General features: G+C 41.8%; 1 protein-coding gene across 3 annotated transcripts in view; it reads right to left on the bottom strand.

The window, feature by feature from the left end:
• The window catches only part of MBOAT2 (membrane bound O-acyltransferase domain containing 2), a 126,113-nt gene that overhangs the window by 7,276 nt on the left and 97,643 nt on the right, over positions 1 to 21,194 (bottom strand). For all 3 annotated transcript variants that reach the window (XM_067053791.2, XM_067053793.2, XM_067053795.2), the window contains 8 exons: positions 19,396 to 19,451; positions 17,818 to 17,872; positions 12,602 to 12,785; positions 8,356 to 8,548; positions 7,893 to 7,996; positions 4,401 to 4,465; positions 2,899 to 3,031; positions 641 to 792 (listed from right to left, as the gene is read on the bottom strand). In XM_067053791.2, coding sequence (XP_066909892.1) covers positions 641 to 792; positions 2,899 to 3,031; positions 4,401 to 4,465; positions 7,893 to 7,996; positions 8,356 to 8,548; positions 12,602 to 12,785; positions 17,818 to 17,872; positions 19,396 to 19,451 — 942 coding nt within the window. The remainder of the gene's footprint in view (positions 1 to 640; positions 793 to 2,898; positions 3,032 to 4,400; positions 4,466 to 7,892; positions 7,997 to 8,355; positions 8,549 to 12,601; positions 12,786 to 17,817; positions 17,873 to 19,395; positions 19,452 to 21,194) is intronic.

Below are 21,194 nucleotides of genomic sequence, written 5' to 3'. Positions count from 1 at the left end.
TCTTTTTTTTAAAACTGCTTCGTCACGTTCTTTGTTGTCCATCTTATTTAAAGTTTCTCTCTCCTTTTCAGAGTCCACAGACTTCACCCAGAGCTGCTTGATTATCAGAAGGTATCTTTTACTTCTGCTCCCAAAATATCTCCTCTTAAGCTTAACCTCCTACACCTTGACTCAAGAGCAGCAGTGAGTAAACTACAGCCGGCAGGCCCAATGTAACCTGATGTTTCTCTTTTTCAATTAAGATGTAATTGACATATAACATTACATTAGTTTCAGGTTTGCAACACAATGATTTGCGATATGTATACACTGTGAAATGATCACCATGATAAAAGTCTAGTTAACATCCAAGTGTAGAAAGAACAGAGACACTTTCTAGCTAAATCTTTGAGAGATTTGAGGCAGTGGTTACGCAGCTGATATTTCTCTAAACCACACTCTCTTCTGAGGGCTGAGCGGTGTGAATCATTCCATAAAAAAACTTGAGACTGCTTGGTTTAAGATTAAAAAATAAGCGAAAATGCATTTAACTGCAAGAAATAAGGCTATGGTACTATTTTTCTATTCTGCCCAATAGCAAAGAGCTTTCTCTTAAAAATAAAGTTATTCCCACTGGCACATTTTTAAGGGTAACACTTACCTGTAAAACATGAATGATGGTTTTATAGAAAGAAGTACAAAGGGCACAACTGTGTAACTTATTGCTATTTGAGTTACTATCCATGTTACAACATCATACAATAATTTAACTTGGGGAGGTTCAACGAAATAATGTCTGAAGTTACTTCTCATCTGAAACAAAGAAACAAAAATATTTGCTTTATCTTTATTATTGCTTAAAAATTACACCGACTACATTACCTGTTTCAAGGATGTGGCATAACTGCAACTTCCATACACTGCTGGTGGGAGTCTGCCACTGTGGGGAAAGCTAGTTCAAAAGAACTCACGCGTATGTATAAGAAACATGGAGGGAGTGTGATGAAGCACACAGCAGTGTGTAGATCTGGGTCAAGGGCATATAGGAGTTCTTTTCAACTTTTCCGTAGATTTGAAGTTTTATTAAAATTAAAAGTTTCCCCCAAAAGTTAAAAATAACACTGCCTAGAGCTCCCTAAATCATAATTGGTAAACTACAGTATACAAATGAAGCTCAATCTACTTTGAAATTTTTCTACTACTACGAAATGAGACATCCTTCTTCTTCTTTAACTTGTGATTTATGAAAGACAAATACATGTTATACACTGAGCTAGGTCAAATGGCACTTATTAAATAAACGGCAACTGTACATATTATTCATTCTTTAATGGAAGCTGGGAAGAGCTTCTCAAAAGATGTCTTCTAATAACCACTATTTTAATATTTTTTTTAGCTTCTAAGAAAGTCAAAACATTTCAGTTTTGAAATGTGCAAACTTAACCAAACATTATTTTCTTTTTTCTACTGTTTCCCGCTCTTCCTGTCTAGTCTGTTTATAGGTGAAACATGGCCCTGCCATGAGGATGCCACATGAATTTTTCAGAGGTGATCTGGTGTATGGTTAATGGCTCTTCCATACAGAGACCATCACTCTTAGTGACCAGAACCGAAACCCGGCTCCTACCGCTTCTTGCCTAGCTCACCGCAGCAGCTCCCCACTCTCCCTTCCATTCTGTCCACCAATGGCGAATCAATTTCCCTGAGGCACGGTTTTCAGCATTCCATAAGCATGCTTACAAGCCTGACCTGTCGGCCTGACACGCAGAAGAGTAAGGATTAGGCTCTTCCCCAGCGCGGTCAAGTTCTTCTATCACTGCCCTACTTCCCTCCAGCCCACCCCCCCGCCTTTCCAGAATTCGTCACTATTTACGCACACACGAAGCCTCTGCTTCAACTAGATTTACTTGTCATTCCTAAATACGCCATGCACTTTCAAACCTGGTTTTGCGAACGTCATTTCCATGCCTAGAACATAGTTTTCTCCCCCCATTACACTTTACTCATTATTACAACTTTCATCTTTCAAAGCCCAAATCCAACCACAGTTTCCTAATGAGGCCACCTCTAGTCAACTCAACCAAAAGGGATTTCTTTCATCTCTCAACATCTATGCTACTTACCATCCATAAAATCCGTGGAACGTATCATATATGCCTTGTGGTGTATGTATACACCCACACGTACACATATCCATACACCTTATGCCCCTAATTAGACTACAAGCTACCAGAAGGGATAGCCCTTAGTTAATACTTCTTGGTATTTGCCTCATACATCCCCAAGGTATCTTAAAATTGAATACAGTAAATATTTGCTAGTTTGTTAAATGAAGCCATCTCACCTGTCAGTGTCATAATAAGCTTGCTCAAACACCATTTTTGTCAGGTCACTTTCCTCTGATTGACTTTTGAGAACTTAACACTAAATTGTCCTCCTTCTTTGACCACTCATGTCACCAACTTACTTTCTCAATTGTTTCCCAAAATATTACTCCAGGTCCCAACCAAGCAGACACTCTACAGAGTATCCCCTTTATCTAGGCCTATCCATAGTCCACTCTTCATCTAAAAGAGGACTCAACGGCTATAGCCTTCAGGCAACATTTCTAAAATAAACCTACCTGTCTGATCATCTTTATTTAACTCAGTTTTTAGCTCTCTTTCAGAAAATTCTGTAAAGACAATGAACACTTTGTGGGTGCCTCCTGTGTGCCAGGTCTTCTCCTCACATGAACCAAGTGTGGAGCCATTAGGAGCACTCAACAAACATGCCAGGCACACACCTCACTTCCAGCCAGAGTGGAGGGCTGACCAGGGCCAAGGAAATAAGGTCTGCCACATAAAAGGGTTCCTCACCCTTTTCTACCAGTTCAAGTGGACTACCAACGAAGTATAAAACGAAATTCTTGATACTTACAGCTCTCGCTGCTAATGTCATCAACACTCCTGTTAGGAATGTCAGGTAATATCCTGGGTACACCCCATGCCAAATGGCAGAGAGAATAAATGTCTGGATAGTTGGACTCAAGGAGGCTCGTTCATAACACACCCTAGAAACCAGAGAGAGCAAAGAGGAGTGAGGGATTAGAGTTTATAAAGCCCACAATCGTCATTCTATTACTACCTGACAGGATAACCACAAGTTATCTTAGGCAATAAGTTGATCTGCAACTATGGGGAGGTTATAGCTATTGTCAAATTCAAGAAAATAAATTTAATTTCTATCTTCTTACTGGTATATGTCATAGCTAAAATGATCATTTCTAGTGTTTCGGAATCTATGCTATTTACAAAAATAAACTTTAATATTAAAGTTATTTTTATTTTATATTATTTTAAGATAAAGAACTTTCAACTGATCTAACCACACTATTCTTTCTGGCAAGTAGGCTGGGTTTAGTCTAAAGTTTTCCTGTAAGAGGGTAGAGAACTCAAAAATAAGATTTTCCCAAGGTACCAGATATAAAATATACAACAACAAACAAAATACACAACAACAACAAAAGTAACACAACAGATTAGCTCAGAAAATGTGCAGCCATTGGGGAGACTGCATGGCACCAGGACATGATGATAACGTATTTTGGATATCTCAACAGATAAAGATGTTCAACTTGTCATACGATAAAGGACATTATAAAAGAAGGCGGCTTCACACACAATGGTGCTGAGAGCCCTATCGTTACAGCGGCAATACTTCATGCAATAAGATCAAGAGAGGGCAGTGTGTCTCCCTGAGAACAAGGAGAAGAATCACTGGAGTTTCTGTGCAATTTCCTAACTTCGTCTTTTGTCAGTGTCCCTCTGCCTGGGCAGCCTTTACCGTCCCCGTGTCCATCTGACAGACTCCCAACCACAAAGCTCAGTGTGAGCACCTCTTCCCTCTGTGCCCTCTCTGCTCCTGCTCACGCTCTCTTATCACCCTCACTACAGGGAACAGTGTGTGTAGATTCACTGCTGTGCTTTTAACAAGATTGTGAACTGTCTGACTGCAGAGCTGGGTCTTTTTCTCTTATTCATCTTTGTATGCTGCGCCTAACGTACAAAGATCTGTTGAATTGAAATATTTTAAAACTGGAACTGTTCTGGAAAATCTAGGGCATATGTATACAGGTTGTATAGTCACTTTGTTTAACCAAATCAATGCATGAGAGCAGAGGATACTGCTGATCCCAGGCCTTGGTAGAGGCCCTTAACGATGGGCTGAGAAGTCAGTGACAGCTACATTTATGACAAGCCAAAACAGTCTTCAGATGTGATAGGACCTTGTTTCAGAGGATGTTCACAGTGTTTCCTGGGTAACACCAAGGTCACAATGTGACTCAACACACTGTTAATCAACAATCTGAACTCAGTGAAGCTCAACCTCCAGTACTAGATGCCAAAGTACAGCTAACGATTGTTCCTGAAGGAACATACCTTTTGAGCCAAAGAGCTGTCTGAATATTCCAATTATCAAGAAACATCTTGAAACTTGTTGACATCTGAAAAACAAAGAAACTTTTTTCTTTGGCCAACAAAATAATGAAGCTCTAAATATAAGTAATAACATTTCCTTGTGCTAAAAATAAATTACTTGACAATGATGGCAGTGTACTGATTTCTCACCTTAATATTGTTTTTCTAATACAGTGACATCATTCATAAAAGGAGTTTGTTTATTGTAGGGACATCTACGAGGTAAATGGATTATCACCATTTTCTCTTACACGTTAATATTTACAGAAGTTGTTGTGGAATTATCCCAAAGAAGTTCCTGACAGAGTATGAAAATGACCTTTCAATGACTTTCACTGGGGACTGGACGCCCCATCAAGCTGCAGTCTCTCAGTTCCCTCGCCTTCAGCCTCTTCAGCTGCCCTTCCCTAGCAATTTGGGATCCCGGCCCCACCTGGAACTGCTGCCTCTGAAAGAGCCGACATGCACACCACCCTCCTGCCTTCCCAGCCTCCCCACTCAAGCTCTTTGCACTCAAGCTACCTTTGACTTCAGAGGCAACCTCTGATCTCCTGGCCTCTACTTCTTCCCTATGTAACTCTCTCCTTCTCTGTCTTCTTTTCCTCTCACCATTTTAGATTCTGTGGTCCATTATTTACTACTCTTGTCAAAATCTGAGGATGAAAACTGGTTCTTATGGGGCAAAAAAAATCTTGCTCTTTTTATGTATAAAAGCACATATATACATATAGTACTCAGATACACAGTATATTGTATACTGTGGTATTAAAATTTCATGGGGGGATTAGGAAAAAAAAAGTCTCAAAAGGCTCCTTAGGGTAGCAATAATGAACAAAAGGTTAGAAACACTGCCACATACTCATCACCCAATTTCCACAACTATCAAATTTTCCCTCCCTTCTCCATTTTTATCACTGACATTGTTAAGAGTATTTCAAAGCAAATACCAGACATCTTATTTCACCTGCAAATAGTTCACACTTTATGTCCAATAACTAAAGACTTTTAAAAAACCATGATCAGACCTAACAAAATTAACAATTCCTCAACAACATCCAATACCCATTTTGTAGTCAAATATCCCTGATTGATTAAAAACATGTTTTTCCAGTTGGCCTGTTCAATTTGGATCCAAACAAGGTTCACACGGTGCATGTGACTGAAGTGTCTTTTAATCTGTAACAGCCCCTATCTGTCCCCACTTCTCCCATGCCATCTATTTGTTGGGAAAAATTGGGTCATCTGTCCTACAGTTTCCCACTTCTGGATCTGGGTTTAACTTACTTCTCTATACTCCATATTCCCTCTAAATTTAGAAAGATCTAGAGACCTGACCAGGTTTAAGTATCTTGGCCAGACTACCTGAGAGATGGTTTGGTAGTTCCGAGGGCACTACATCCACATGCACTTACTTTCCGGCTGTCCCACGTCAGTGATGCTGAGGCGCGGTGGGGGCTCGAGCCTCATGCCTTCATTATAAAGGTCCCTGTCAACCTTTCACCCAAAGTTTTGGTAATTCCTCCTATTTGAAACAATCGTTTCAGAGGCTTGCAAAGCAAGGTCCGCTCTCCCCTCTCTGGTCACTCCTTCTGCACTGCCTTCCTTGGCCCAGTCTAAGTATGGTGGTCCTTCGGGGCTCTCATTTCTTATTCTCTCACAGGTCTCTCATGGCTACTCTTGTGGTCTCTCCCAAAACTTGAAATGCTACATGCTGATAGTTCCCAAATTATTGTCTCAAGCTCCGATGTTTCAGCCAGTATCTGATCATTCACTGGCCTGCTGGACAACTCGGTTAAGTCTGAAATGTGAACACATTATTTTTCCCTCCAAACCTGTGCCTATTCTTTGTTCCTTATCTCAGTGAAAGGCATCACCACAAGCCCAGTCATTTAAATCAGACAGCTGGGCATGACTCATAACTCATTCTCTCTTGCTGATTCCAATGGATCACTAAGTTCTGCTGCATCTCTTAACAGCTCTTCAACGTGTTTGTTTTTCGAGTCCCACTGTCACTACCCTGATTTAGGTCACCATCATCTTGGATTAACACGACACCCTCCTAACAGATCACTCTGGCTCATGAGGGCAACACATTCTACTTGATGTAGCCAGATTCTTCTAAAACACATATATGATCATCTCACTTGCCTGCATACAACCCATCCACAATGCCCTGTAGGGGAGGAAGACTTTTCCTCTATCCAAAGTGGGTTCGTCTGGCCAGAGAACGAACCAAATTCACATGAGACAGAATAGCAAGAGAAAATTAAACAAAGCTTTATGAGAAACCATGGCCCGGGGCCTTTTGTCCCGAAGGAAGAAAGGGCACCGAAGAAGTGGGGTGCACAGAATGGTTATATACCCCCAAACAGGGTGTTTCACATGTGATTGAAATGTCCCTCCCACAATAGTCACAAGATTGCCCTGTTAGCACAGCGCTTGATGGACACAGCAGGTAGTGGTCGGCTATCTCGGTGGGTGTAGCAGGAGGTAATTCTATTGTCTGGAGCTGGGTGGTCACAAGTGAGCACAGGAATCAGTTCCTAGCCTAAGGAAAGATGCTTAATCCTTAAAGAAATGCCAACGTTGGGAGGGGGAGGGAAGTCAGTTACAGGAGGTTACCAGACAAGCACAATAAAATGCAGATTTAAATCCTTGCCTTTGGCATTGATTAAGAGTTTCCAGAGAGAAGGTCATCTCTCTTCTTCTTTCTGGTACAGAGAGGGAGGCACCTTTACACAGAGATTTACCTTACAAATGTAAATGTGTCCTAACAAAGGGCAAGTTCCATTCCTCAGAGCCTCCTTCCCTGTCCCAGTTTATCAAAAGCAATCAGCCTCAAATAATCCTGAGGCCAAAGAGACATATCTTGGGGTGGCCAATTTCAGGTCCCCACAGCCCCCTTGCTCTTATAATAGAGTTCAAAACTCTTAATACGGCCTCTAAGACTGGGCTTGACCTGGCCTCTACTTCTCCAGCTTCATCTGACACCACTCCCTACGCCATGAACCAAAGTGAGCCACACACTTTCCCACTTCCTCAGGCTGCTCCCCCTCTCCCTGGGGTGCCTGGCTCACTCCTACTTAGCATTTAGGACTCAGCTTAAGACATTATTTCCTTAGGACCCCTTCCCTGAGCCATCTCATCTCAGCTAGATTCCTATTTATAAACATGCACACATCCCACCACTCTGATCATAACCCATCTTTCTGTAGCCCTGTGACCACCCCCAGATTAAAGCCCCAAGAGGGCCCAGGTCCTAGGGATCTTCTTCTCTGGATTCCCCGTGTGTGAGGCATGCAGTTGCTGCCCAATAAATACTGGCTGAATGGAAGAATGAGTATCATTAAAAATCCCTCAATGCCACTCTTGGGACAACACATCCCAACCTATGAAAGCAGTTACGGTCCCTAAACTATCCTATGGTAACTAATTTCTTGATGAGTCACTAACCTCTATTTGCTGAATTCTCAAATTGGAAATTAAGTCCCAACGAGCTGCTCCATTTTCATCATATCCTCTGAAACCAAAGCCTGCAGCATTATTAATAGCATCAGCTGTAGTAAACAAAGGGAAAAAAATTATTAACCTATGTAACAGTCTACCATGTTCTCCCAGAGGATGTATGTTATATTCTATGATCTTTTATTCTTAAACAATAAAAGTAGATTTACTCTCATTTTTATCTGATATTATAATAAAACAGATCTTGATCCAGTTTTTATGATGTCCTAACAGTTTTTAGGATATATCCTTATATTTAGGATATAGGCTGTATAGTTTGTTTCTCTGACAAGACTCTGACTCTTCTAATGGGTCTTTAACTACACTTCCTCAAGAGGGCACTTTGCTGGCTATCTATAGGTAAGATACACCTCCACACAGTAACAGAAAAGTCCATTCACATGTTACTCACCCAATGTCCATGCAAAATAGTATTTGGGTCTGGCAGCCAAAAGAGAGACATATAGATAGACAACCTTTGTCGGCCATGAAGCCGTAGCCTGAAAATGTTCATCGATGTTATACTCCACAGGCAATGTTTTAGAGATGGTCAAGTGAAATAATAAGGAAAGTCCACAGACTAAGAGCTTCTGAATAACTGCGATCTGAAAGCATAAGACAAGCCTTCATAAACTTAATCCATACTCCTGTTAATTCATTTTACATATTATTGCCAGATTAATCTTCCCAAATGAAGCATTAACCCTATAACTCTCCTGGTCAAAAATCATAAACTACGCTGTGCTCAGCATTTAAAGCCCTTCATGGTCTCAGCATAAACATTTCCAGCCTTATCTCTAACTACACCTCTGGGTTATGGCTCAAATCACACTAGAATCCTCAACATGCATTTTCAGAACTTTCAGTAAATTAAAAAAATCAAAAAGCAAACAGGTGTACAGGTATGACTACACAAAAATGTTAACATTAATAACTTTTGGTAGCGGATTCTGTATGATTATACACAGACACACATACACACACAGAGCTTATTTTTTCCACTGTGCCTTTTCTATATTTTCCAAATTCTAGGTATCTCATGGACATTATTTTTATAACAAACAACTTAAACATTTCTTTAAATCTGAAAGTTTTTAATGCAACTTTGTTCAAGAATAATATAACCAAAAGAGCTACACACTTGAGAAAACTAAAAGATGTGCATGAAAGACTCTGATGGAAAGAAAAGGTCATTCTTTACTATATTCTGGTATGGTGAAATCACCTTGAAAGAACCAGACTCATGATGTTTTTCTATTCCTAGCAGGCCAGAATATTTCGATCTGCTTCAATATAAAGGAGATTATACAGGATACAAAGGGAAAGAAACAAGCAGAAGAAGAAAGGAAAGGCTGGATCCAGAGGAAGGAATGTAACAAAATACTGGGATTCAGAGTGCCCTGCAGAGTAATCAAATAATGTTCAAATTAACTAAAGCAATCTGCAGATGACCATCCACATCTGCACCCTTTCTGTAACAGTGCCAGAAGAACGGCTCCAAGGCAGGAGGGAAAGCACACATCCGATTCACGGCCTGTCTGAAAAGCCCCCTTGCCGTCTCGGCCTGCCCCGGCTAGGGAGTGCTGAAGGCTCACGGACTCTGGGCTGCAGCTGTTCTGTCTCCTTTTCCTGGTTGTCTTTCAAAGCTTTCTCCACCCCTCATCGAAATATCTAACCAATATATGTGAACAGAAAGAGATCTTACAACAGGCAATTAGAGAAAAGTTGTAATTATAAACGAAGTGAGATGAAATGAATGGCCTCTTACATTAATCTACAAGTTGCATGTATCATCTTAGTAACATAATGAGAAATACTGTGGTCCTTAGATGATATATACAAGTTTCCAGGTCTCAGTTAAAAAAAAAATTAAAGTAACATGCACCTGATCTCAACTGCCAGGTGGGGCACACACCAATCAGAACCCCAAGCCTCACAGAAAGCAGGATCAGGTACCTCGGGAGGCGAGAGTGAGGGGCCTAACACTGGGAAGCCAGGTGCAACCCCCCAGTTCCCACAGCCTCCCTGCTTAGTAAGGTGACACCCCTCCACCATTCTAGCAGGAGACCAGAAGTTAATTCTCAGAGAAGCTCAACCAGAGAAGAGCCAGGCTTAGTGACACGGGTCCAGAGAGGGGGCCGGTTAAGTGCTGGAATGAAAACGTGGAGACTGTGGAGGAAGTCTGCATCCTGAGAGGAGAAATCCTCAGCTCCCTCGCCCTGCCCACCTCCAGAGACCAGCAGTCAAGTCTGCCTACTCCAGGCAGAAGACTGGAGGATCCTTCACTCAAGAAATCACACAGGCTGGCCCGGTGGCATGGTGGTTAAGTTCAAGTGCTCTGCTTTGGTGGCCTGGGGTTCCATAGGTTTAGATCCCAGGTGCAGACCTATGCACCACTCATCAAGCCATGCTGTGGTGGCATCACACATACGAAATAGAGGAAGAGTGCCACAGATGTTAGCTTGCTGACAGTGTTCCTCAAGGAAAAAGAGAAAGATTGGCAACAGATGTTAGCTCATGGCCAATCTTCCTCACCAGAAGAAAAGAAAAGAAAAGAAAGAAACAAACAATCTCAAGAAAAGACTTATAGACATCATGGCAGAGACTGACAGGTGTTCCCCAGGAGCCATCATCCCCTGCTTGCAGAGCAATGGAATCTTTTGGGGGGCACACAGAAGTCTAGCTAAAGACCACACATCACAGCATCTTTTGCAGCTGAATGTAGCTACACGGTCAATAGGATGTCAGCATAAGTAACAAGTACAACTTCAATAGTGAACCAAATTAGACCATGTGGATGAGGGCAACACCCTCAGGATGGCCAAGACAGGGGAGAGCTTGGATCCCCAACCCATGGAGCTGCCATATTATCCAAGGACCCCTCATACTTGAGCTGTCACCTGAGAGAAAAATAAACTTCTGCCTTGTTTAAGTCCCTGTTATTTTGGTCCTCTTTTCAGCACTGGCTACCTGACCGTCCTACTTTGGATCTTCAGTATCTACACACCCCACTGATGCACAAAAAGCTTCCAAACACCTTTGAGTGATTTGTAAATAACTACCACTATTTGGCTGTGAACTATATACATACGGATTTTAAATTTAAAAGATATTAAAACAGTGAGAGATATTAAAAGTATTTGCCATTGTTAAAAATCTCTGATTTATGATGTCTATAACTCAAAAGAGGAAAGTAATATTTTATAAGAACATTATCTCATAAAAATTCAGAATGAAGTGATAGAAGTAATATATAAATTTGTATTATTCTTTGTTAGGTTTTATTTACTACTATTCACATGTCGGTAGCACTTGATAGTTTCCAAATATTTTACAAAATTATGTCCCATATCTTGATTCCTAGGCTTTCATTCTCTTTCCAGTATTCCAGAATTAACTTCTGGAATATCGAAGCCGTCTATACTCATCTTTACTTTCTCTTAGGGCAGTGAGACCTCTAAAGGGTTGAGTGGTCAGCTGGGAGGCACAAAACAGTCAATGGAAGAGATCTGAATACACTCAATTTCAAGTCTGAAATTCAACCCTGTCTGAAATGGCATTTATCAATTAACACTTAACCAGTAACGGGGATGATGAAGACAAAAGTACCTTTCTGATATAAAACACGAGTCACATAGCAGAAAAGAGATAACGTAAGAGCTTTTGCAAATGGGTGCACATTTCTTCATCCGCTCTTTGTTTTACAATAACTTAGAAAGGAGGGTGATCCTTTGCTCCAAGCCGCACGTTCTGGGAAAACATACCAGCCCCCATTTTTTGTCTCACAGATATTTTGATTGGCTTATTTCTCATGGGACTTTCAGATCCTACCAGATCAAATCCAGCAGAAACTGAGCTGCCTACACACAGCCTCGTAGTCTTTCTTGATAAAGCAGCATCTCGGCAGTTCCAGGTACCCCCACAGTTCAAGGGAAGTAAAGACTGTGTTTGGCTGTGAGGCTTCGGAGGCAGACTGCCTGAGCTTGAATTCCAGTTCTCCTACTGCCGCCCTGGGAAAGCTTGGTCAAATGACTTAGCCTCAGTGTCCTCATCTGTGACATGGTGAGAAGAACAGCCTCCGCCTCCTCCGACAGTCGTGACGGCTGAAGAGTAACAGTGTGAAGTGTCTGCAACAGTGCCTGGCACCTGGGAGGTGCTACCAGAGTGTTAGCTCTTAGTATCTTTTTTACTGCGGGAATCAGAAAAAGTTTTGTGGAAAAGGTGATATTTGAAGGAGACCTTCAAAGACGAGTAAGATTTCAAGTGGCAATGATGGGGAAGAGGAGAGGGAAAAGTGAGACAGGAAAAGAGAACACTCCAAAATCGCTGGAACATAAGGTATAGGGAAGGCAAAAGCCTGGAAAATTAGGCGGTTCCACGAGAAGGGCTTTCCTGTAGAATACTCTCTAAATACAGAGCATTATTCCCACTGAGGAACTCAGCACAGTTTCTTACGTAACCTTATTTTTTCTCTTTAATCATGATTGTACTTTTATGAAGCATCACTACCAGGTACAGTGTGAAAACTCATTTATCTTGAAAAATAATTTTAAAGAAATAGATGGGTAAATTCAAAACCTGAAAACATCAGTATCTTTAAATCAACAGGACTAATCGATACACGCTACAAAGGCTCCAGGTGAATCCCCTGATCTTACATTTGGAGACGGCTCTGTTCTTCCATACTGTATTTCTTCTCTTCCGTTTTCGCCCGATTGTGCCATGTGGTAGGATCTGCCTTCAATGAAAGTAATGTAGTCCTTGTAAGAGCAGAGTGGGCCTGCCAGGATACCCATGAAGTTACAGTTGTAACTCAAGTACTCCAGTAGGCTTGGCATGCGCCTGCAATTGAAAGACATGCAACTTGTGAGATGTAACATAAGCTTTCGGAAACCTTGATAGGAATAATCATCTTCTACCTCACTGCTCTTACCATTTCCAAAATAAAACAAGCTTCGATTTTCACCTGCACCTATACAATAAGAATTTAAAAGATCAAGATGTAGTAACGCTCAGCCGTATTCTTTGATAGAAGAGTTTCTATACCGATCTCTATGAACAACTACGAAGGGGTTCTACTTAATGCCTCATGATGAAACCTGATGGACGAGAAATGGCATAAAGAATCATCTCTTACTAGTCAATCATTCCCTCACTTAACAAATTTATGTGTGTACCAACTATGTGCCTGGTACGCTCCAGGGTCTAGAGACACTGTAATAAACAAAACAGAGAAAAAGTCTGCATTCTCAGAGCTCACATAACAGTTGGAGAAAACAGATTAAAAAAATATATATACATATACCTATGAAAAACACTTCCAGAGATGCTAAGCGCCACAAAGAGAAGGGGGTATTTCACTATATTAAAAGTCAGAGGAGGCCTTTCTGATAAGGTGACAACTGAGCAGAGAACAGAAGGAAGTGAGAGATGGAGTCATGGGCATATCCAGGACAAGGATTCCAGGCAGAGGGAACAATGACTGCGAAATCCCTGAGATGGGGACATATCCAGCAGCAGGAAAGACGGTGTGGCTGGAGCAGCCTGAACAGGGAAAAGAGTAAGGAGGAGAGTCAGGGAGAGCTGAGGTGAGATTATACAGGACCTGCCTTACGAACCATGACAGGAACTTTGGATTTTATTCTGAATGTGATGAAAAACTAAAATAGGGTTTTAAAACACCTATGATTCAAAAGAATCCCTCTAGACCCCGTGTGGGGAAAGGGGACCATGCAGGAGGCTCCTGGGATCTCCAGGCAGGAGGTGACAGTGGCTAGGAGCAGTGGGGGAGGCAGCAGTTGCATACATTCTGGCAGTACAGGGGTTTGCTGATGGATTGTTTGTGGAGGGTAAGAGAGAAAGGAATCCAGGACGTCTTACAACATTTTTAATTCAATTGCTTTGAGGTCGGTTCAAATGGCACCTGGTATCTATAGTTTACCAAGCATTCTAGTTGTCAATGCAGGTAGACTGGTGAAAATGGTTAGTAACCTAGGAGGCTATTTAGACTATATATATTATCATATAAGTGAATTACGAGTGTATGTTTTTATTTACTTTTTAAAACCAGTTCCATTTAGAAAGTCTGCCATCCACGGACAAACAGGAACTATCATGAACAAAAGCAGTGCACCTGGGACAGCAAGCAGGCTCCTCAAATGCTACCGTCCCCTCTGCCTCTCTCACAGGAGAAGCTGTCTCCTTAGAAAGCACAAACACTCTGTGGCCAAGAAAAGTCGACAGGACCCTCTCATACATATTTTTATAAACAACAATCAATAGAGAAAACAGCGCTTCTGGTCCATTTGACACTAACTAGGTCACCACTTAGCCAAAACTCCTCTTAAAATTTTTCCAGAATTATTGTTCTACATTTAAAAGTGTTTTGAACCTTAAGCATTTTCTCTTGAGGGCTCAAAACTGTTACGAGCAAAATGTTTCTGATAGATTTTCTCTCGTAGCTCGTTCCACTGTTCCTTCCACCTCAAATACCAGGATGGCGCTGCAAGGATCCGCTGCAACCACAAAGTTACCAAAGAACTTCTCGTGCTCCAGCAACAGAGCTCCACTTTCAGTACCAACTATTTCAAGACCGAGACAATGTCAGGGTATCAAGGCGCAGCTCAATCTTACCAAGTCAAACTAGGTATCACCATTTGCAAGGACAGGAGATAACTCTTAAGCACGAAATCTGTTGAAGTAATTTCTGACTCAACTGTCACATCAAATGACAAGTCACTTTAGGCACTGAAGTAGATCATGATAATGTTTGCTCTTAAAATGAGAAATAAGTATAATTGTAACACTCCATTTATGACATTAAATGAAAGATTCATTCTTTCATTCCACAAATATTTGACATCAACTATGCATTGTCCTAGGTTAGGGCTTCTCAATCTCAGCATTACTGACATTTTCTGGCAATCACTCTTTGTTGTAGGGGACTGTCCTCTGCACTGCAGGATATTTAGCAGCATCCCTGGCCTCTGCCCATTAGATGTCAGTAGCACCACCCCCTTCCATTGTGACAACCAAAAATGTCTCCAGACACTGTCAAATGTCTCCTTGGGGACACAAGCACCCTTGGTGGTGAACGTTATCGAGGTGAGGAGGATATAATGACAAACAAGACCAAGTTCCGTCCTCACAGAGCTCAGATTTGGGAGGTAGGGGGAGGGACAATCAAAATAAATATAAGATATAACATCAGACAATAATACATATTATGGAGGAAAATAAAGCAGGCCAAGGGCTAGAGTGGGGGCATTTCTGATAGGGAGCTCTGGGGGGACTGAGCGAGGGAGAATGGGAGGGCTCTGGCTCTTGCTGGGCCTTACATGCTGTGGTCAGAAGTTTGTCAGTTTATTCTCAATTCTCAAAGGAGCCACTGGAGGGTTTTCATCAGGGGAGGGGAGGAGTACAACCCAGTACACACTAAAAGGATCTCTGGCTGACAGGTGGAAAGTAGACTGCAGGGGGCATGAGAGGAAATGAGCCCAGGTGGGAAAGCTATTACGGCAGACCAAGTCGGAAATGAGGGTTGGGCTGGGGTGAGCTGAGTAGAAAGGTGAGCAGCTGTGAGATTAGAGAGAGGTTTCAAAGGAAGCGTTGACTTGACCTGCCAGTAAAGTGGATTTGCTGTAAGAAAAAGGGAGTTTGCCTGTGTTTTTCCCCTAAGCCACCAGTGACAAATGGTGCTGCTATTAACTAAGTGGGTACTGACAGTAGAAGCACAGAGGGGCGTGGGAGAGGGAACAGGGAGACAGGGTCAGGAGTTCTATTGTGAACAGGTTGTATTTGAGATGCCCATTCACTATCCATGCCGAGATGCTGAAACAACAGCTGGACATATGAGGCTGGAGCTCAGCAGAGAGGTCGGAGTGGGAATATAAATTTAGGAGGCTTCAAATATGGAGACAGTATTTAAAGCCAACGGACTGCACGTGATCATCTGGAGAAGAGGCAGTCCAAGGGCTGTGCCCTGGAGCACAGGAATATTTAGTGGTAAGGCAGAGGGGAGAAGTCAGTAAAAAAGACAGAGAAACAGCAAGTGAGACAGAAGGAAAATGAGAAGAATGTAGTGTCCTGCCAGGCAAGTGAAGAAGGTATCTCAAGGACTGAGTGATCATCTGGGTCAAATGGTGCTGAGAGGTTGAGCAACGTGCAAACCAAGGCTGACAAATTTATTTGCCAAGATTAAGGGCAACCTTGAAAGAATGACATCAGACCAGTAATGGGGACAACAATCTGACTGCAGGGGTTGAGGAGAGAATGGGAGATGAGGAAGGAGAGTCAGTAAGAATAGACCGTCTTTCAAGGAGTCTTACTATAACGGAATGCAGAGTAATGGGGAGGTAGCCAGAAGGGAGTGTGAGGTAAGGAAGTTGGTGGGAATGGTCCAACAGAGAGGGAGAAACTGATGAGTGAACGATGCCCTGATGCACGAGACAGGATAAGCGAAGAAGCAAAATCCTTGAGGAAAAAAGCAGCAACTGGATTCAGTGTCAAATCAAAAGCTGGCCTTGGACCGGATTCTGGACAGTTACTGCTTGTCCTGGGAAAGAAAGGAGAGCATATCGTGACAGAGACAGGCAGTGTGGTAGATTCGGTGTTGCAGAATGAAGTGGAGTTGCCTTTATTTTATCCAAAAATACTTTTCTACCATCCCAAGTGAGTATGGAGGAAGAAGTGTTGGAAGTTTGAGGAGAAAGGAGAATATATATAATCTTATAAAACAGTGGGAAAGCGAATAGACTAAGGATAGGTGGTAGAACTGTTGGCAATACTAAGACCCACGTTTTAAGTTTCAGTGTAACAATTTCTAAATGAGTCCCATCAGCAAGACCAAATGGTCCCCACTCTGCTTTCTCCCACTGTTCAGGTAGGCAGAGAGTTGAATGCGGGGTATGGACACACAGCGATGGGGGAGGGAAAGGTGGAAAGAGAAGCTGAGTGTCTATTAACGAGGGGTTATCTGGATGGACCAAGAACTCACAAAGCTCACAGAACCCAGATCAAATTAACCTCTCATCAACTAAGTATATTCAAGTGTATATTTATTGATATATAAAGATTAACTATAGAGAAGATCAAAATAGAATAATTTTAAAGATGAGGAAAATAGAAGAAGATTCCCAAGACATGCTACTGGGGTCAAAGGTGGACACTTACGTTAGAGTCTATCTACTATCAGACGCTTAATCTCATTCTTCTGATAGCCGTGCACTTATTAATTCTAAACTTACAATAAACGAGGGTACTTCATAGCAAGTTTTTCTTTAAGTAAAATTAGTATTTGATCTCTAATTATATTAGATTAAAAATAGAATCTGCCAAGAAATTAAGCTATTCCTTACATTAGTCAATAGAGTACCTATAACAAATGAAACAGGAGCCTATCGCAGAATGAATTCCTCAAATAATAATTGAGAATATCTTCCTAGCTCCTCATTATTTCCAGACATGTCATCTGCGTGCTGTATCAACATACCATATCTTAGCCCAGCACCTGCCACCAAGCTCCTGGCAGCTGCGATAATTACTCCTAATTACTACACAGCAGACATGAAGACTCAACACTCTTCCTGTCTTCAGGGAACTCGAGCTTCATAGAAGATACAGAAAAGTTAGCAGATAGCTCACGGTGCACAGGAAGTATATACTGTATGATGATACATTCCAGTGCAATGGGAGCCTTGAAAGGATGCCTAGCCTAGCAAGAATTGGTGGCAGGGAGGTGTGCAGAGGGAGGAAGGTTTCGTTTTCACGAAGTAAGTGCCTGTAGGAGGACAAGTCAGCCTTAGCCATGTGAGTAATGTGTGTGCTAGGCAGAGACAGCGTGAGCCATGGCAGGATACAATGAAAGGGCACGTACCTTACAGCTAAACCTCTCTGTGATGGAGTCAGTTCCTCATCCTTTCGAAACATCCCTGAGAAACAAAAATAGGTACTTTCATCAATTATGATTTCTCCCAAGAATGGTGTTATTTTCCCATTCACACTTTCATCACTTTCCTTATTTCAAATTCATGCATAATTATCCCACTTCTGGTATAACTGTTCGGTATAATTCTTCCCTTTCTTTCTCACTGCAACACAGGCTCAATCTTGCAAGAGGACTATTGTATAATCCAACACGTCTAGCCCTGTATAAGATAAATAACAGACATCAGAGAACTAATTTGACCCTTCTCTAAAGGAACTTAAGTGAAAAAGTTCCCCAAGGGGCCAGCCCAGTGGTGCAGCGGTTAAGTGTGCACGCTCCACTTCGTCAGCCTGGGGTTCGCTGGTTTGGATGCCGGGTGAGGACATGGCACCGCTTGTCAGAGCCAGGCATCTCACATATAAAGTAGAGGAAAATGGGCGTGGATGTTAGCTCAGGGCTAGTCTTCCTCAGCAAAAAGAGGAGAATTGGCAGTAGATGTTAGCTCAGGGCTAATCTTCCTCAAAAAAAAGTTCCCCAATGCTAGCATATTTAATAGTAAATGCTGTAACTTTCCAAAAGGAGAATTAGAACTTCCTACTTTGGATCATTTAAATAACTAACATTAGTACTATGGACTAGAAGCTCAACATAAAGCAAGAAATTATTTCCTGACTCCTACATGACTCTAGTGAATGAAAACCAAACTCAAATATACCACCTTCATCCATTTCTTTACCTTTTCTCCCCCAAACAGTAGGATATTATTTATGATTACACATCAACTTACTACATCCTAAACCACATCAACTTACTCGATCCTAAACCCAGTTTAAAGAGTGAAGGAGGACTAAATTAAGATGCAAACAACACACTTAAAGCATATTTTTAGGTCTTCCCTAGCAGATGGCACAGGATGGGTAATATTCACAGTGGGGCTAAAAACCCACCTAAAATGGTCCCTAGGCTACTACAGAAGTCTGTTCTAACAGGCGCTCCTTCAGTCTGAAGAAATCAGAGCCTAATTCTTAGGACTCAGAGTGCTGACCGTTCCCGTCAGCAATTCCTATGGCAAGGCGTCCACTCACTGCAGATATAAAATATGAATACATAATATAAACGTTTATCCTAAAAACATACAGAAGTGTATGTAAGGGAGAAGGAACAGGAGGAAAGACATTCAAGTTTTAATAAAAACACAGCACAGAGATGAAGCAGGGATTAATAAAACTTGATTTAGACCAAATGTCTATTTCCTTTGTATTTTAAATTGCCACTAATGTGGGTCATATGACTGAATCACACTATTTTATGTTGTTTTTGTCACTGAATTGAATGAAAAATTAAGATAAGACGCTGAAAAAAGCCAGACACACTTTAACAATGCTAAGCAGAGTTAAATATTTCCCCCATCTTACCTCCATCCCTACCTCCTTCTAATAGAGTAGAAAGTTACGGTAATATCTCAAGCAAAGGATTGTTTGAACAGGATTTCTTTCAGCAATGAAAAGTTAACTTCTAAATTCTTACCATCATGGATTTCATAAGCCAGACTAGTGATCTTCTGGGTAATTATCATCATTGGGCTGTGACAAAATAAAAAATAAATATTTTAAAAGAATAAATTTAAATTTAAAATAATACTTAGGATGTATGAAAAAGAGTTTATTCTGCTTATAAAACTACAAAATCTTTAAATTTTTTAACACGAAAGAAAAACGCCGAGTGACACCACTGCTGTGTTTGGGGAAGGCACAGGAGATAAGCATCCGGGCCCTCTTTCTTGCTTTATAAAAGCAGAAGAAAAAGTCTCCTCCTCTGAAAGAAACCACCTGTGGGCAGTAGCTCAGCCCGACTCCCCGCTTCACGCTCTGCAACATGCGGCCAGACGTCAAGGACCACGGGGGCATCAGACTCGGCTGCTGCCCAATTTTGACTCAACACCTTTCAACAAACCATGTTGCCTTTTGCCTCAGGGCTGAACTCACAGTGGAGAAGTAAGCTGCCTGGGAAATGGGCAACGGGTAGGAAGTTAAGGGAGTTTGGATGAGAAACGTGGAACAAAAGAGGAGAAGGGAAACGGGGGAAAAAGAAAGAGGATGAGGTCCGCTTCCCTGTTCCAGCAGCCAGGCACCAGGGTTAATGGCCTGTGGAGCCGCCCTAGAGACAACCACAGAAAGCATGCAAATCATGCACACACTAAAGCCAAGAGGACTTCAAGATCATGTCACCAGTGAGAAGATGGCAATGTTTTTTCCATATTTTCTAACCTCTAATTGAATAGATAACTTAGAAAGGGGAAAACTAAATAAATCCACTAAAAAAACCACCAGGATACACTTTTATCCTTTAACTATTACATTAACTTTCAGACATCAGTATTAAAGAACAATCAGCCGTAAGTTTTTTATTCATATTTTTAGAATTTCGATAAACCAGGAAATTGCGTTTCGCCTACAGGTAGAATGAGAGCTCTCTCTGCTGGGAGTACATTCACCCTCGCTACACAGCCCAGGGAAGGGCTTCAGGAAGGCCAGTCATGCAACTAGGGAGCGGCAGGAGGCGGCTCAGACCCCACCAGGTCTAGCCCGGCCCTGCACTCTCCCATTGTCCCCGCTGCTCAGAGCACGAGGTGGTCAGTGTCAACTGACACCTTCAGCAAAACAGCAGCATCCTTAAACACACGAGAAAGGAGACGATTTCTCACAATGTCAGCAACGCCATCAAGGGCTTGTTTTAAAGGTTGCTAGCACTGGCAATGAGATGCACAGACCTGAGCCCTCAAGAATTTACGCCTCATTCTCATTACCTAACCGGCAAGACCTCATAAAAAAAACTGTCAGACTGCTCTCAAACTCAAAGCACGGCATGGGGGAGACTCCTCCCGTGTTCCCTTAACAGTCAGTTCTTACATGCACACCACTCGCTCTCAGGAGATTATTCCCGAGGCAGCCTATTCCCCAGGGTGCTTTGAACATGCAGCTGCCAGTTTAGCTTTGCAAGATATTTTACATGCCTTTGAGGATTATAAAAATGCCTTATGATTTCCATTTCCTGGGGGTAAAAATCATTTTTCTCACCCTGCCTAATTCTCTTCATAGTTTAGCTCACCAATGAATTACAAAATACCCTTCGGTTCTACATTCTAATTCCCATGCCACCTTAAAACATGAAAAAAAAAAACCTGATAAAATAACTATTAAATTTATTTTATCAACTCAGAGGCATGCTAAATTGTTAGGTACATAAATATATATAAAATATTCCCAAAATGCAAATCTGTGCTTTTTGAGCGCATGCTCTGAGCGCCCAGTGGTGCCCGGCAGCCC

This window comes from Equus caballus, chromosome 15 (genome assembly GCF_041296265.1).
Source record: "Equus caballus isolate H_3958 breed thoroughbred chromosome 15, TB-T2T, whole genome shotgun sequence".
In the NCBI taxonomy this organism is placed as follows: Eukaryota; Metazoa; Chordata; class Mammalia; order Perissodactyla; family Equidae; genus Equus; species Equus caballus.
This window is presented reverse-complemented; position numbering and strand designations above follow the sequence as displayed.